Raw genomic sequence first — 15,554 nt, forward strand, 5'->3', positions numbered from 1 at the left:
GGGGCATCAGACAACTTGCCCAGCTTTGCACAGGCAGTAAGTGGTGGACATGAACCAGGTGGTCCATCTCCAGGCCTGGACCCTCAATCTCCAGGCCTCGCTGCCTCTGCCTAGGAAAGGTCCCCACCCCACTTCTGCCCAAGATGTGCTCCCTAACCTTTCCCACCAGGATGCCCACCATCTCTGGGCATTCTGGGTTCAGACAGTGGTAAACGGGTACTTGTCTTGCCCCTCAGGGATCTGCGTCTGCAGCCACCATACCGAGGGCCCATCCTGTGAACGCTGCTTGCCAGGTTTCTATGGCAACCCTTTCGCGGGCCAAGCTGACGACTGCCAGCCCTGTCCCTGCCCTGGCCAGTCGGCCTGCACGACCATCCCAGAGAGCGGGGAGGTGGTGTGCACCCACTGCCCCCCGGGCCAGAGAGGTGAGTGACTCCTGCCCCGGAGCCCTGCCCCGCGGAGGGCCAAGCCCCGGCGCTGTGACTCTGCCCTGGGCTCCAGGGTTAGGGCCCTGGGTTTAGGGTGTGGCAGGTGAGGGAGAGCCCAGCTTATGGGCAGCAGGCATGACCTCTGGGGACAGGGAATCCCTTAGCCCCATAGCCAGAGCCCAGGCTGCCGCACATTGCCAGCAGAATTTGGGCCATTGAGAGTTTGGGCCATTTGAAAATACCTGTATCAGGTCCCTGGCCCCTTAGAGCCTGGGTTAGTGATAGTTGAACAAGTTCCCCGGGTGATTCTGTTACACAGCTAAGGTGGAAAACCTCGATTAAACTTCTAGCCTTTAAAAAATGTCATCAGGTAGGTAATGTGCAAAGCAGAACCACCTACGCCCACCCTTGTTCCCAGGCTCCTTGCATTCTTTCCTGCTCTGGACTCAGACATCCTCGACTCTGATTTTTTTTTAAAAAGCAGCTTTATTGAGATACTATTCATATACCTGACAGTTCACCCATTTAAAGCGTACAATTCAGCTGCGTGTGGTGGCTCATGCCTGTAATCTCAGCACTTTGGGAAGTCAAGGTGGGCAGATCGCTTCAGTCCAGGAGTTCAAGACCAGCCTAGGCAACATAGTGAGACTCCCATCTCTAAAAAAAATACAAAAATTAGCTAGGTGTGATGGCATGCACCTGTGGTCCCAGATACTCTGGAGGCTGAGGTGGGAGGATGGTTTGAGCCTGGGAGGCGGAGGCTGCAGTGTGTCGAGATTTCACCACTGCACTCCAGCCTGGGCGACAGAGCCAGACCCTATATCAAAAAAAATTTTTTTTAAATAAAGTACAGGCCGGGCATGGTGGCTCACACCTGTAATCCCAGCACTTTGGGAGGCCGAAGCAGGTGGATCACAAGGTCAGGAGTTTGAGACCATCCTGGCTAACATGGTGAAACCCCGTCTCTACTAAAAGTACGAAAAATTAGCCAGGCGTGGTGGCACGCACCTGTAGACCCAGTTACTCGGGAGGCTGAGGCAGGAGAATCGCATGAACCTGGGAGGCAGAGGTTGCAGTGAGCCAAGATCGCGCCACTGCACTCCAGCCAGGGCAACAAGAGTGAAACTCTGTCTCAAAAAATAAAGTATAATTCAATGACTTTTGGCATATTACAATAGTAATTTTTATTATGGTAAAATATATATAACATAAAATTTGCCATTTTAACCATTTCTAAGTGCATAACTCAGTGTCAGGAAGTACAATTTGCAATGCTGTGCAGCTGTCACTCATCCATCCTAGAACTTTATCATCATCCCAGAGAGAAACCGTACCCATCAAATGTGTTGTTGAGGCCAGGCGCGGTGGCTCATGCCTGTAATCTCAGCACTTCAGGAGGCTGAGGCGGGCGGATCACCTGAGGTCGGGAGTTTGAGACTAGCCTGGCCAACATGGCAAAACCTCGTCTCTACTAAAAATACAAAAATTAGCCAGGAGCGGTGGCAGGCACCCGTAATCCCAGCTACTCGGGAGGCTGAGATAGGAGAATTGCTTGAACCCAGGAGGCGGAGTTTGCAGTGAGCCAGGAGCGTGCCACTACACTCCAGCCTGGGCAACAGAGCAAGGCTCCATCTCAAAACAATTAAAAAAAAAAAAAAGTATTGTTGAATAGCCCTTCCTCCCTCCAGCCCCTAATAACAGCTGTTCTTCTCTCTGTCTCTATGAATTTGACTGCTCCCAGTATTCCATTTAAATGGAACCATACAGTATTTGTTCTTTTGGATCTGGCTTGTTTCACGCAGTGTAATGTTTTTAAGATTCCTAGACATCTGATTTTGCTTTTGGTACTTGTGGCTGCATTAAATCAATTTGTCAAATCCCATGTGCTTTCACTGGGACCATTCTGAAAGCAGCTCTCTGGCAGCCAACAGGGCAGGGCGGATGGCCCCAGAGCCGGGAGCTCAAGAACCGAGGGATGGAGATTGCACCGCAGGACCCTGCACCTCACTGGCCACCATGCTGTCCCTCCATTCTCATTATCTTCCTTACATTTTCTAGCTCCTGACAGTGGCTCCCCTGGCCTGCAGACATGCACGAGGCCCACCCAGTGAGAGTGGACAATTAGAGAAGCTCAGGTGGACCCAGGCTGAGACATACTTGAGGGAGGATTTCGGGGGAGCAGGCAGTGCTGTGTGCAGAGGGGACCACCCTTGGGAGGGAGGGTCACCTGGAGTGGACTTTAGACCTGGGACCTTCTGCCAGTGCCCTTCTTATCCACACCAGTGTCCTCTGGGCCCTGGGAGGGCCTAGCACACTGAGAGCTCACCTGGACATCTGAGTCAGGATTGACTGAGGTCAAGTCCTGATTCTCACTTGTCCCAGGATGATTCCTGCCTGCCATCCTGGCTCCTTGCAGCCCCTCCCAGGACCTCCAGAACTGCCTCCTGCCCTATGAGCTGTCCCCACCTGGTTCCAGGTGAATGGCCACTTAACCATAGGGCTCATTCATCATCATTAGTTTCAATCTCCCCCTTTCCTGTCTAACTTCATTTCTATTTTAGAACCCAAAAGGCAGGTGCTAGCCTTGACCTTGAATTCTGTTCCAGTTTGTCTTTTCCTTTCTGATCTGTTCCGTTCCATTCCATTCCCCCTTTCCCTTTTCAGGGTTGCCCTTAGCACTATTATCTTTTTTTTCTCTGGAAACAGAGTCTCACTGTGTCCCCCAGGCTGGAGTGTGGTGGCGCGATCTCAGCTCACTGCAACCTCTGCCTCCCAAGTTCAAGTGATTCTCCTGCCTCAGCCTCCTGAGTAGCTGGGATTACAGGCATGTACCGCCACGCCCAGTTAATGTTTGTATTTTTAGTAGAGATGGGATTTTGCCATGTTGACCAGGCTGGTTTCGAACTCCTGGCCTCAAGTGATCCACTCACTTCAGCCTCCCAAAGTGCTGTGATTATAGGCATGAACCAGCATGCCCAGCCAGTACCATTAACTTCATTTCAACTGACTGATGACTTTTGAGGACACAAGGAGCTCACAACTATTCTTCACAATGGCAGCAGCTATTTTTTAATTATAAAATTAGTACATACTCTTGACTGAGTAACTTCATAAAAAATAAAAATAAATGAAAATAGAAATAAATGTACATGCCAGGCGCAGTGGCTCACGCCTGTAATCCCAGCACTTTGGGAGGCTGAGGTGGGTGGATCACAAGGTCAGGAGATCGAGACCATCCTGGCTAACACGGTGAAACCCCGTCTCTAGTAAAAATACAAAAAATTAGCCGGGCAAGGTGGCACGCGCCTGTAGTCCCAGCTACGTGGGAGGCTGAGGCAGGAGAATGGCATGAACCCCGGGGGGCAGAGCCTGCAGTGAGCCGAGATCGCGCCACTGCACTCCAGCCTGGGTGAAAGAGCGAGACTCCGTCTCCAAAAAAAAAAAAAAAAAGAAAGAAATGTACATACTCATTGTAATGTTGGAGCAGTGTAAAAATGTCAAGAGGAACATGAAAAAAACATGAGCAGCCAGGCGTGGTGACTTACACCTGTAATCCCAGCACTTTGGGAGGCCGAGCCGAGGCAGGCGGATCACGTGAGGTCAGGAGTTCCAGACCAGCATGGCCAACATGACGAAAACCCGTCTCTACTGAAAATACAAAAATTAGCTGGGTGTGGTGGCGCACGTCTGTAATCCCAGATACTCGGGAGGCTGAAACAGGAGAATCACTTGAACCCAGTAGGTGGGGGTTGCGGTGAGCCGAGATAGTGCCATTGCACTCCAGCCTGGGCAACAGAACAAGACTCCATCTAAAAAAAAAAAAAAGAAAAAATCATGTAAGCAAGGCAGCATTCTTGTCACCTCCAGGGGACCATGGCTATTATTTGGGCCTGACATTGGTTTCATGTAGATATAGGCAGAGAGATGGGCATGTTTACAAAGAGTGGCTGACACCATGTGAAGCACTTGGAACAAGTATGTTCTTTTATGCTCCGTCTATGTCCAGAGTAGGCCTCTAGAACCACCCTCCAAAAGCCCCCTCACACAGCATCTCTTCTGCAGCTCACAAGTAACCTGGGGGCTGGAAGATGAGCCAGAAAGCAGGGCAGGAGTCTGCAATGCACAGTCTAGAGGAAGTTCAGGAGACATGAGAAAGAGAAAAGGTAAAGGGGCCAGGGATTGCAAAGGAAAATGCACCCAGCTAAGAGCGGGATGAGGAAAAGGACGAGGAGAAGCAGGTGACTGACATTGGATGGTGACAATGAATAGGGTGAGGAAGAAGAGAGTGATCAAGACAATAGTGATGAAGAAAATGAGGATAATGATCAAAATGATGACAATGAGGTGATGATAAAGATAAGGTGACAATGACAGTTGTGCCAGTGCAGCAGGAATGTGGACCTCAATGCTGTAGGCAACTGTGACCCCTGTCTGGCCACTGCCTGCGCTGGCTACACAACACCACACGCGACCACGGGTGATGATGAGGATAATGGTCAAGAAGGTCTTGTTGGTGAAGATAATGGTCAAGATGACAATGGTGATGAAGGTGATCATGATGAGGATAATGGTCAAGAAGATGGTGATGGAGGAAGGTGATGATAAGGATGAGGTTAGTGGTCAAGATGATGATGAAGATGATGGTCAAGATGAAGGCCAGGCACAGTGGCACATGCCTGTAATCCCAGAACTTTGCGAGGCCTGAGGTTAGGAGTTCGAGACCAGCCTGGCCAATGTGGCGAAACCCCATCTCTATTAATAATACAAATAAATTAGCCTGGCATGGTGGCACACACCTGTAGTCCCAGCTAGTTGGGAGGCTGAGGCAGGAGAATCTCTTGAACCCCAGAGGCAGAGGTTGCAGTGAGCTGAGATTGCGCCCCTGCACTCCAGCCTGGGTGACAGGACGAGACTGCATCTCAAAAAAATAAAAATAGCCGGTCATGGTGGCTCACGCCTGTAATTCCAGCACTTTGGGAGGCTGAGGCAGGCAGATTACTTAAGTCCAGGGTTTGAGACTAGCCGGGCCAACATGGTGAAACCCCGTCTCTACTAAAAATACAAAAATTAGCCAGGCATGGTGGCGGGCGCCTGTAATCCCAGCTACTAGGGAGGCTGAGGCAGGAGAATTGCTTGAACCCAGGAGGCGGAGGTTGCAGTGAGCCGAGATCGTATCACACTACACTTCAGCCTGGGTGACAGAGTGAGACTCCATCTCAATAATAATAATAATAATAATAATAATAATGATGATGATGAAGAAGGTGATGGTGATGGTTGAGGTGCCGATGGGGATAGTGGTGATGGTGAAGATAATGGTGACGATGATGATGAGGGTGTGAGGACAGATATGTGATGATAGCCACTGCTCCTGAGTGCTTACTACATGTCAGGCTGGATGTTAAGCGCTTTTCACAAATTATGACACTGAACCCTCCCCACAGTCCTGTGGGGAGCTGCCATTGTTGTCCCCACTTTAGAGATGAGGAACCTGAGTTCCTAGAGGTGCAGTAGCTTTCTCAGGACCACACGGCTGTGGGCAGCCACTGGGGACCGGTCCCAGGTTCTCCTGCTCAAGCTGGTGCTGCTCTGGGGAAGCTGGAGGGACGCTTACTCTGCTTCACACCCACCCTCATCCCTGGTGGGCCCAGCCAGCTGCGTTCCCCACACGTGCTCCCTCTACACACAGGGCGGCGCTGTGAGGTCTGTGATGATGGTTTTTTTGGGGACCCGCTGGGGCTCTCTGGGCATCCCCAGCCCTGCCACCAGTGCCAGTGCAGCGGGAACGTGGACCCCAATGCCGTGGGCAACTGTGACCCCCTGTCTGGCCACTGCCTGCGCTGCCTGCACAACACCACGGGTGACCACTGTGAGCACTGTCAGGAAGGCTTCTACAGGAGCGCCCTGGTCCCTCGGCCCGCAGACAAATGCATGCGTGAGTACCTACCTCCAGACTCTGGGGTGGTGAACGGTGGGCCCCTTCTCCTCTGCCCTGGCTCGGGACCCAGAAGGGGTGGCTGAGGAACCCGCTGGAACCAGCTGGCCCCTCTGCAAGGCTGTCCAGCCTCAGGCAGGTCACTCCCCTTCCCTGTCTCCATGTCCAGAAAGCACAAGGGTTTGCCCCTCTCCAGGGTCTCTTTCAGCCGGGAGATCTTACAAACTCTGATCCCGAAGCCTGGATAGTCTAGCACTTACCTCCCGCTCTGCAGTCAGCACATATGGCTGACCCGGTGATCGCCCTGCGCCGGGTCTCCACGGCCATGCCTCCCCACATCACCTGAGTTAACACTCAGCCCCTGGGAGGCTCCCAGAGCCCTGCAGGAGGGAAGCTCAGCCTTTGCTCCACACTGATGTGCTTGGAGCCCTTTCCCACACAGCAGCTGCCGGCTCCTGCTCACTCTCGCTTTGTGGAACCCCTGCAGGAAGCACCGCTCTGGCCCAGAGTGAGATGCTCCCCTGGCAGTGGCCAGGAGAGCAGGGTCACGGGACCAGAGCCCTGGGTGCAGGGCTGTGCCTGTGACTCTCGCCCAAGTCTCTGGTCCTCTGCAGCCTGCCAGGGCTCAGGGCAGGCTCAGAAGGACTGTCTGCCGCCATGGCCATCCTGGGCTGTCCCTCTAAGGATATAGTCAATGGGCTGAGGCTTGAGCTCGGCCCTGGAGCCTTTTTCCAGCAGGGGCGTCTGAATCTGGGCTGAATGTGCCGTATCATCTCTGGAGGCTGCCCCATCTCCTCTGCCTCTGTTGGACCCCCAAAGGTGGAACAGACAATCTGCATTGTTCCCAACACCCCTTCCCGCTCATGCCCCCAGCTTGCAGCTGTCACCCACAGGGCTCGGTCAGTGAGCAGATGCCCTGCGACCCAGTGACAGGCCAATGCTCCTGCCTGCCTCACGTGACTGGACGGGACTGCAGCCTCTGCTACCCTGGCTTCTTCGACCTGCAGCCTGGGAGGGGCTGCCGGAGGTAGGTAGGGTGAGACTGCCGGTGCCCTGGGGACCTCTCCAGGATGGAAGAAGGCATCAGGCAGCCCCCAGGGAGGGGCCTGGTTTGGAAGGTGTTGTCCTAGGCCCACTGCCAGGCACATTGTGCCTTTTGCCGAAGGGGGGCAAAGGGATGGACTCTTGGCATCAGACTCATGGTCTTGCCAGCCCAGGATGCAGGCCGAGAGCAGCCCTAAGGGATGTCCAGGCAGGCAGGTGGCCGGTTTGGTCTCTGATTCCCTTCTCAGTGACACTGTCACTGGGTGGCCTTTTGGCCACAGTAGCACCTTAGACAAGTGTCCTTAGGGAACAGTGGAGGACTCCAGGGAAACACCAAGTGAAGAAAACAGGTTTCTTCTTTGCAGGACTTCTCAGAGCCCTTACTATGCTGATTGCATCATGACTTTCCAACAGGGGGGTATAGTCTCCCGGAGACACAATTGTCCCCATAGCCTTACTTTATCTTCTTTTCTCCCCGAGCATCTTGGGAGACTTGTGCTTTCCAGAGCACAGCTGGGGAAGCTATGCCATGCACCGAGAGGAGATGGGGTCTTGTCAGCAGAGGGCTGTGATCTGAGGGCCCAGCCAGCTGTAGCCAGCAGAGGCTGGGCCAGGAGTGGCCCTGAGCTTGTCTCAGACCCAGTTCCTTCCCTGATCACAGCTGCAAGTGTCACCCACTGGGCTCCCAGGAGGACCAGTGCCATCCTAAGACTGGACAGTGCACCTGCCGCCCAGGTGTCACAGGCCAGGCCTGTGACAGATGCCAGCTGGGTTTCTTCGGCTTCTCCATCAAGGGCTGCTGGGGTAAGGAGGCTGGGTCCTTCCCAGGCTGCCCCGAGGGTGGGGCCCAAGGGTCTCTGGGCAGAGATGACCGATGGGGAAAATGGGTGCAGCAGGAAAGGATCGTCAGGCATGGGACAGGGTCCCGAGAGCAGCCGGAAGCATTGAGCGAGTTGCTCCCGTGGCAGTGGCCGGGAGAGCAGGGTCACATGACCCAGAGCAGTGGGTGCAGGGCTGTGCTTGTGACCCTTGCCCAAGTCTCTGGCCCTCTGCAGCCTGCCAGTGTCCTCGTGCTGGCCAGGAACGTAGTCCCAGGCGCCGCTGTTAAGTGCCTGTGTGCCTGGGGCCATCAAGTCACTCTCTGGGCCTCAGTTTCCTCACCTGTAGAGTTGGGCTGCATTGGCAGTTCCTAAACCTGGCTGGTCCTGAGATCCCCAGGGAACATTGGAATAAGCCAGGCTCTGTGCCACCTTCAACCTTCTGAATCAGAATCTCCAGAGAAGGGCCCAGGAATCTGTTTTTGATGCTGTCCAGGGCATTCTGGGAACACCCAGAACCCAGCACGCACTGCCCCTGGCCCCTCTAGCCTGCAGGTGCTCCCCACTGGGCGCTGCCTCCGCCCAGTGCCACGAGAACGGCACATGCGTGTGCAGGCCTGGCTTCGAGGGCTACAAATGTGACCGCTGCCACGACAACTTCTTCCTCACGGCAGACGGCACACACTGCCAGGAATGTCCGTCCTGCTACGCCCTGGTGAAGGAGGAGGTGAGTCGGCCCAGACCCACTCACCTTTCCATTCATTTTGTATCCCCAGCAAGTGCCAGCTCTATGCCTGGCACCAGGAACTGCCTGCTTACCCCCAGTGCTCAGGCCTTGCAAGCCCACCACCCACCTTCTCCCTACACCCACCCAGCTTCGGGCCTGTTCCAGCCTGGCTCGACCCTCACCTTAGCCCTTCCCCTGCTCTAGGTGGATGGGGGAAAGGTGACTCTTGTCGCCTGCCTTTCCCGATCATGCCGGGCTGGGGTCTCACTCTCTCAGGTTCAGTGAGGATGAGACCACAGATGACCCCTTGGTAAAGAGAGTTAACAGGAGGTGATTCTGAGTGGGGAGGTGGGTGGTGCTGGAGTCAGGAGTTCAAGCTCTAGGGTTAACCCATTGGGGTTCCCCTCCCCCAACTCCATTCATTGTCATGTGTCTGGGCAGGCAACAGCCTTGGTAAGCCTCCGTCTCTTTCCTACTCCAGACTGGAGATAGCTCAGGCCTGCAATCCTTTTCTAGAAACCAGTGGGGCCAGCTTTCAGAATGTGTGGCATTGTAGAAAGATAAGATGGCATACACTGAAGGCCGGGTGCTGTGTCTCACGCCTGTAATCTCAGCACTTTGGGAGGCTGAGGTGGGCAGATCATGAGGTCAGGAGTTTGAGACCAGCCTGGACAACATGGTAAAACCCCATCTCTACTAAAAATACAAAAATTCGCCGGATGGGGTGGTGCGCACCTGTAATCCCAGCTACTCGGGAGGCTGAGGCAGGAGAATTGCTTGAACCCAGGAGGTGGAGGTTGCAGTGAGCCAAGATCACGCCACTGCACTCCAGCCTGGGTGACAGAGCGTGACTCTGTCTAAAAAAAAAAAAAAAAAGGCATGCTGCGCTGAATATCACATAATCCCCCACTGCGAATGGGCAGCCCTCATAGTCAAGCCCCGTGATATTTATGCAGGAAAACAGATGACTATTTCCACTAAGTGGGTAAACGAAGACCACAAGTAGCCTTTTTCAGAACAGGTTTATTTCAGGTCAGTTTTTGCTCTTTTGCTCTCGAGTGTGGAATGGAACGCCCTGTGGTTTTTCAGAACATTTTGGACCTGGGAATGGGGGACAGGGCCCGGGACCTGTGCCTGCCACTTCACTTAGAGCGGGGACAGGGGGAATCAGGCTGGGGCATAGCAGGCATTTGTGCTGAGACTGGCTCCTAGGAAGTGCTCTGTAAATGCAGTTATTGTTTGTCTGATGAAAAGACGGGGCTAGGGGATGTTCATAGCACATTCAGCCAGTGTTCACAGCGTGCTTTCTCCGTGTGGCGTCCTGGGAACACAGCGAACAGGACAGACAGAAACCCTGGTGGGGCATCCCTTCCTCCCCCCCGTTCCGAGGTAGGACAGCGGTGTGGTCAGCGGTGTCAGCAGGTGCCGTGAGGATGGGAGGGGAAGGGACAGCTAACATGGGGTGGGCAGGCTTGGCTCTCAGAGGTGTGGCATACCCTTAGCATTGAGGCCCAGGGGAGGATTTGGAGAAGGGAACCCCCAGGGAGAGTGGCGGGGTAGAAGCCAGCGGGGAGTGTCTGGGCAGGACCTCCATGCCACCAGCCTCATACACCTTTTCTTCCTGTCCTCTCCAGGCAGCCAAGCTGAAGGCCAGACTGACTTTGATGGAGGGGTGGCTGCAAGGGTCCAACTGTGGCAGTCCCTGGGGGCCACTAGACATTCTGCTGGGAGAGGCCCCAAGGGGGGACGTCTACCAGGGCCACCACCTGCTTCCAGGTACAGCGGGAGTGCAGAGTGCGAGGGTGGGAGGCAAGGGGAGGCCCCCAGCACCTGCAGTCTGGTGTCGTCGGATGCTTTGGGGGCCCTCCCAACACAGCCCTGTTGCCATGGGCCTCTCCTTCCATGTCCCTAGCCCACCTGTAACTTTATTAATATCAGTCCTTGTCCCCATGCCTCTGCCCTACCCAGACTCTAAGCTCAGTGAGGATGGGGCTGGGCTCATTCATTTATTCACTCCCTCCACAGGGGGGTCATGAGGCGCTGCTCTGGAGGCTGGACTGGGTGGGTCTTGCTGTCTTGATTCTTGGCCGTTTTGCTCACTGCCATAGGTCAGCACAGTGCTCAGCACATAGAAAATATTAATAAATGAGTAAATAAGAAAAAAGAAGGAGGGCCAGGTGTGGTGGCTCATTCCTGTAATCCCAGCACTTTGGGAGCCAAGACAGGAGGATTGCCTGAGCCCAGGAGTTTGAGATCAGTCCGGGCAACATAGCAAGACCTTGTTTCTATGAATGGAAGCAGGGAAGCAAGGAAGCAGGGAGGGAGGGAGGACCTGGAAATGGCACTGAAATGGATTGGATTACTTTGTGAAGTTTTATATGTATAAGTGCCACACTCCTTTAGCAGCTAGACAGAGGCCAGCTGAGAACCTATTAGCAGGACTCACTGTGGAAATAGGGGCTATCAGATACCGTGTCTTAAAATGCCCACTTGTGAGCCACATTGTGAGTTAGAGCTGATTTGAAGGGTCCAGAATTGCTTGTGTGGCTCCAGAAGGCCTGGGTCTCTCCCGGTCCCTGTGTATGACTAACTTGCTGTGGGTGGGACCTTGGGTCATGTTTGCCTTCTCTGGGCCTCAGCCTGCATCTGGAAAATGGGGGGACTCTGCCTTTGGGACTGCCTGTTGGTGCTCGGGGCTGCTGATGCCTGGGGAATGGAGGCCACAGAAGGGGACCCCTGGGGGTAGGGGCTTTTGTGTGACATCTCCACCACTCTGTGACCCCTGGGCTGTGGGCTTCCCATAGGGGCTCAGGAAGCCTTCCTGGAGCAGATCATGGGCCTCGAGGGTGCTGTGAAGGCCACCCGGGAGCAGCTGCAGAGGCTGAGCAAGGGTGCCCGCTGTGCCCAGGCCAGATCCCAGAAGACCTGCACCCAGCTGGCAGACCTGGAGGCAGTGCTGGAGTCCTCTGAAGAGGAGATTCTGCACGCAGCTGCCATTCTCTCAACTCTGGTATCCCAGGGGACCCCCCCCCCCGACCCAAACACAGCAAACCTGGGCATTGGTCCCTGCCCCAGCCCTCCCATTGACCTGGTGACCTTGGGTATGACTCCCCACTTTGGGAGGCTCAATTTCATCTGCAAAATTGGGATCACACAGTGCCTCCTCCGCGGATTCAGCGAGAGGACGTTTGCAAAGGGTGAGGCATGTTCTGAGTAGACTGAATGCTCAGTAAGTGGTGGGCAGCATCCTTATTGGTGTTTCTGTATCCTAGGACTCCGCTCACTGGATGCCGATGTTGTGGCCAGCTTTGTGCATTTGTAAAACGACTGGTGCCATCCAGTTCCGCCTCACCATTGGGCCAGATGTGGCCCTTGCCCTTTGGGGACGGGCCGTCAGTTTCCTCCTCTCTTCCTCTTCTTTCTACAGGAGATTCCTCAGGAAGGTCCCAGTCAGCTGACCAAATGGAGCCACCTGGCCACAGAGGCCCGTGCCCTCGCCAGGAGGTGAGTCCCAAGACATGGTGAGCTTATGCCTGGCCTTTCTCCTGGGGGTTCCAGGGTCAGAGTCAGCCCCACAGGTGCCCCCACGCAGAAGTTGGGATCAGATATTACAAGAGCTGTCTGGTGGAGGCAGTGTCACCAGTATGAGGAGGGGCAGGCAAGGTGGGTATGAGTCCAGAGATGTTGGGGGCAAAGCTTGGTGGACTGAAGGCGTCGGAGAGCATCTGCCAGCTTTCTCTTTGTGAGAGTTGTGTAATATACAAGTTATTATATTGGGGATATAGTTCACACTATACAGAGGCCTTTGCCCACTGCACTCCAGCCTGGGCAATAGAGTGAGACTCTGTCTCACTGCATAATTCAGTGGTTTCCCTATATTCTCAGGGTTGCAAAGCCATCACCACAACCAGTTTTAGGATTTTCATCATCCCAAAAACAAACCCCTGGACCCATCTGCCATCAGCCCCCATTTCTCCTTACCTCCCAAGCCCCTAGAACCACTACTCTACTTTCTGTCTGTATAGATTTGCCTATTCTGGGCATTTCATAGAAGTGGAGTCAGACGATGTGTTGCATTTTACAACTGGCTTCTTAGCACAGTGTTTTCTTTTTTTTTTTTTTTTTTTTTTTGAGACGGAGTCTTGCTCTGTCCCCTAGGCTGGAGTGCAGTGGCGCTATCTTGGCTCACTGCAAGCTCTGCCTCCCGGGTTCACAGCATTTTCCTGCCTCAGCCTCCCGAGTAGCTAGGACTACAGGCGCCCGCCAACACACCCGGCTAATTTTTTAATATTTTTAGTAGAGATGGGGTTTCACTGTGTTAGCCAGGATGGTCTTGATCTCCTGACCTCGTGATCCACCTGTCTCGGCCTCCCAAAGTGGTGGGATTACAGGTGTGAGCCACCGCGCCCGGCCAGCACAGTGTTTTCAAGGCTCATCCACATCGTGGCATGGATGGGTGCTTCACTCCTCTTATGGTTGAATAATATCCCATTGTGTGGAAATGCCACATGTTGTTTATCCATCATCTGTTAACAGACACTTGGGTGTTGTTTCATCCACTGCCTTTAAGGAGCAGCTTAAGGCTGGGTGCAGTGGCTCACGCCTGTAATCCAAGCACTTTGGGAGGCTGAGGCAGGTGGATCACTTGAGGTCAGGAGTTCAATACCAGCCTGGCCAACATGGTAAAACCCCGTCTCCACTGAAAGTACATAAATTAGCCGGGCATGGTGGCACACGCCTGTAATTCCAGCTACTTGGGAGGCTGAGGAGGAGAATCGCTTGAACCTGGGAGGTGGAGCTTGCAGTGAGCTGAGATTACACCACTGCACTCCAGCCTGGGCAATAGAGTGAGACTCCATCTCAAAAAAAAAAAAAAAAAAAAAAAAACGCAGCTTAAGATCCTAAAAACACAGGATCTGTGACAATTTTCTCCTTTAGCTACGCTCCAGGAACCTTAGACTCATTTTACAGATGAGAAAACATTTAGAGAAGTTAAGGAATTTCCTAAGGACACACAGCTTGGAAGCAATAAAGCCAGGATTCAAACCCAGGCTGTCATGACCACTCTCTTCTATGCTGTCTATATTGGGGTCACTGTACAATTTGTTGTCCAAACTGAGATGCTTTCAAGTGTGACAAAAGGTCCTATGGCCAGGCACAGTGGCTCACACCTGTATTCCCAGCACTTTGGGAAGTTGAGGCATGAGGATCGTTTGAGGCCAGGAGTTACAGACCAGCTTGGGCAAGACGGTGAAACCCCCGTCGCTACAAAAATAATTTTAAAAATTAGCCGGGCATGGTGGCACACACCTGTAGTCCCAGCTACTCGGAAGGCTGAGGCGAGAGGATCCCTTGAGCCTAGGAGTTAGAAATTGCAGTGAGCTGTGATGGCACCACTGCACTCCAACCTGGGCAACAGTGTAAGACTCCATCTCTTAAAAAGAAAAAAATAAGGCCCTGGCTGTGTGCGGTGGCTCACGCCTGTAATCCCAGCACTTTGGGAGGCCGAGGTGGGTGGATCGCCTGAGGACAGGAGGTCGAGACCAGCCTGGCCAACGTGGTGAGACCCCGTCTCTACTAAAATACAAAAATTAACTGGTGCACGCTTGTAATCCCAGCTACTCGGGAGGCTGAGGTAGGAGAATCGCTTGAGCCCAGGACGGGAGGTTGCAGTAAGCTGAGACCATACCACTGCACTGTAGCCTGGGCAATAGAGTGAGACTCTGTCTCAAAAAAAAAAAAAGTCCCATTAATCCTTATGCCAAGACAACAGACACAAACTCTATGTCTCTGTGTAACAGGAACAGGACATGGAGTACCTTTCCTGTCAGTCCTTGAAGTGTGTAACACAGAAAGGTGGAAAAGGCGTACCCGTCTTTGTGGCTGTCCTCTGTTTTGGGCAGCAGGAGGCCTGTGTAGTAAGGGGCGTAGTTCTGGTCCTGGGCCCCTTCCCTGCGAGCCCTTGGTGATGCTCAGGTGGGTGTCCTCACACAGCCACAGAGACACCGCCACCAAGATCACAGCCACTGCTCGGAGGGCCCTGCTCGCCTCCAATACCAGCTACGCGCTTCTCTGGAATCTGCTGGAGGGAAGGGTGGCTCTAGAGACCCAGCGGGACCTGGAGGACAGGTGAGGCCTCCCCAGGTGTGGGTAGAAACTTTGGGGTTGGCCTCCTGGAGCCAACAGGGCCTAGCCAGAGGCTGCTGGTTCCAGAGCCAGCTCCCTGGAGTCCCGACGTTCTTTGTCGTTGGTGTCTTGGGGTGTCTTGGGTCTGCATCCCCCTCGGAGTGGGGCCACAGGGTCTTGGGCCCACTAGGTGGTGAGTCGCAGTAACCCACTTTTGCCTGGGGGGATGCAACTCAGCCTCTTCAAGAGAAGGGACAAGAACTGGAACCCAGAGCAACAGATCCCTCGCTCTCCCTCTGCCGCAGTCCCTGACACCCCCTGGCACCCCCTGGGGCCCCAGCGCCCCAGCCCAGGGCAGCTCCTCTGAGGCACCAGCTTCTTTCTCTGCCTCTGCAGACAGCCAGCTCTGCTTTTCTGCTTTGGTGACCCCTTCTGTCCCTCTCAGTTTAAAGGTTCATGCAGACTCCCCAGCATCT

General features: G+C 53.9%; 1 protein-coding gene across 1 annotated transcript in view; it reads left to right on the forward strand.

The window, feature by feature from the left end:
* The window catches only part of LAMC3 (laminin subunit gamma 3), an 83,967-nt gene that overhangs the window by 51,918 nt on the left and 16,495 nt on the right, over nucleotides 1-15,554 (forward strand). The window contains exons 13-21 of the mRNA XM_054501494.2: nucleotides 237-425; nucleotides 6,118-6,363; nucleotides 7,237-7,390; nucleotides 8,069-8,211; nucleotides 8,774-8,952; nucleotides 10,587-10,728; nucleotides 11,757-11,962; nucleotides 12,380-12,456; nucleotides 14,947-15,081. Of these exons, the coding sequence (XP_054357469.1) occupies nucleotides 237-425; nucleotides 6,118-6,363; nucleotides 7,237-7,390; nucleotides 8,069-8,211; nucleotides 8,774-8,952; nucleotides 10,587-10,728; nucleotides 11,757-11,962; nucleotides 12,380-12,456; nucleotides 14,947-15,081 (1,471 nt within the window). The remainder of the gene's footprint in view (nucleotides 1-236; nucleotides 426-6,117; nucleotides 6,364-7,236; nucleotides 7,391-8,068; nucleotides 8,212-8,773; nucleotides 8,953-10,586; nucleotides 10,729-11,756; nucleotides 11,963-12,379; nucleotides 12,457-14,946; nucleotides 15,082-15,554) is intronic.

The sequence above is a fragment of the Pongo pygmaeus genome, chromosome 13 (genome assembly GCF_028885625.2).
Source record: "Pongo pygmaeus isolate AG05252 chromosome 13, NHGRI_mPonPyg2-v2.0_pri, whole genome shotgun sequence".
NCBI lineage: Eukaryota > Metazoa > Chordata > Mammalia > Primates > Hominidae > Pongo > Pongo pygmaeus.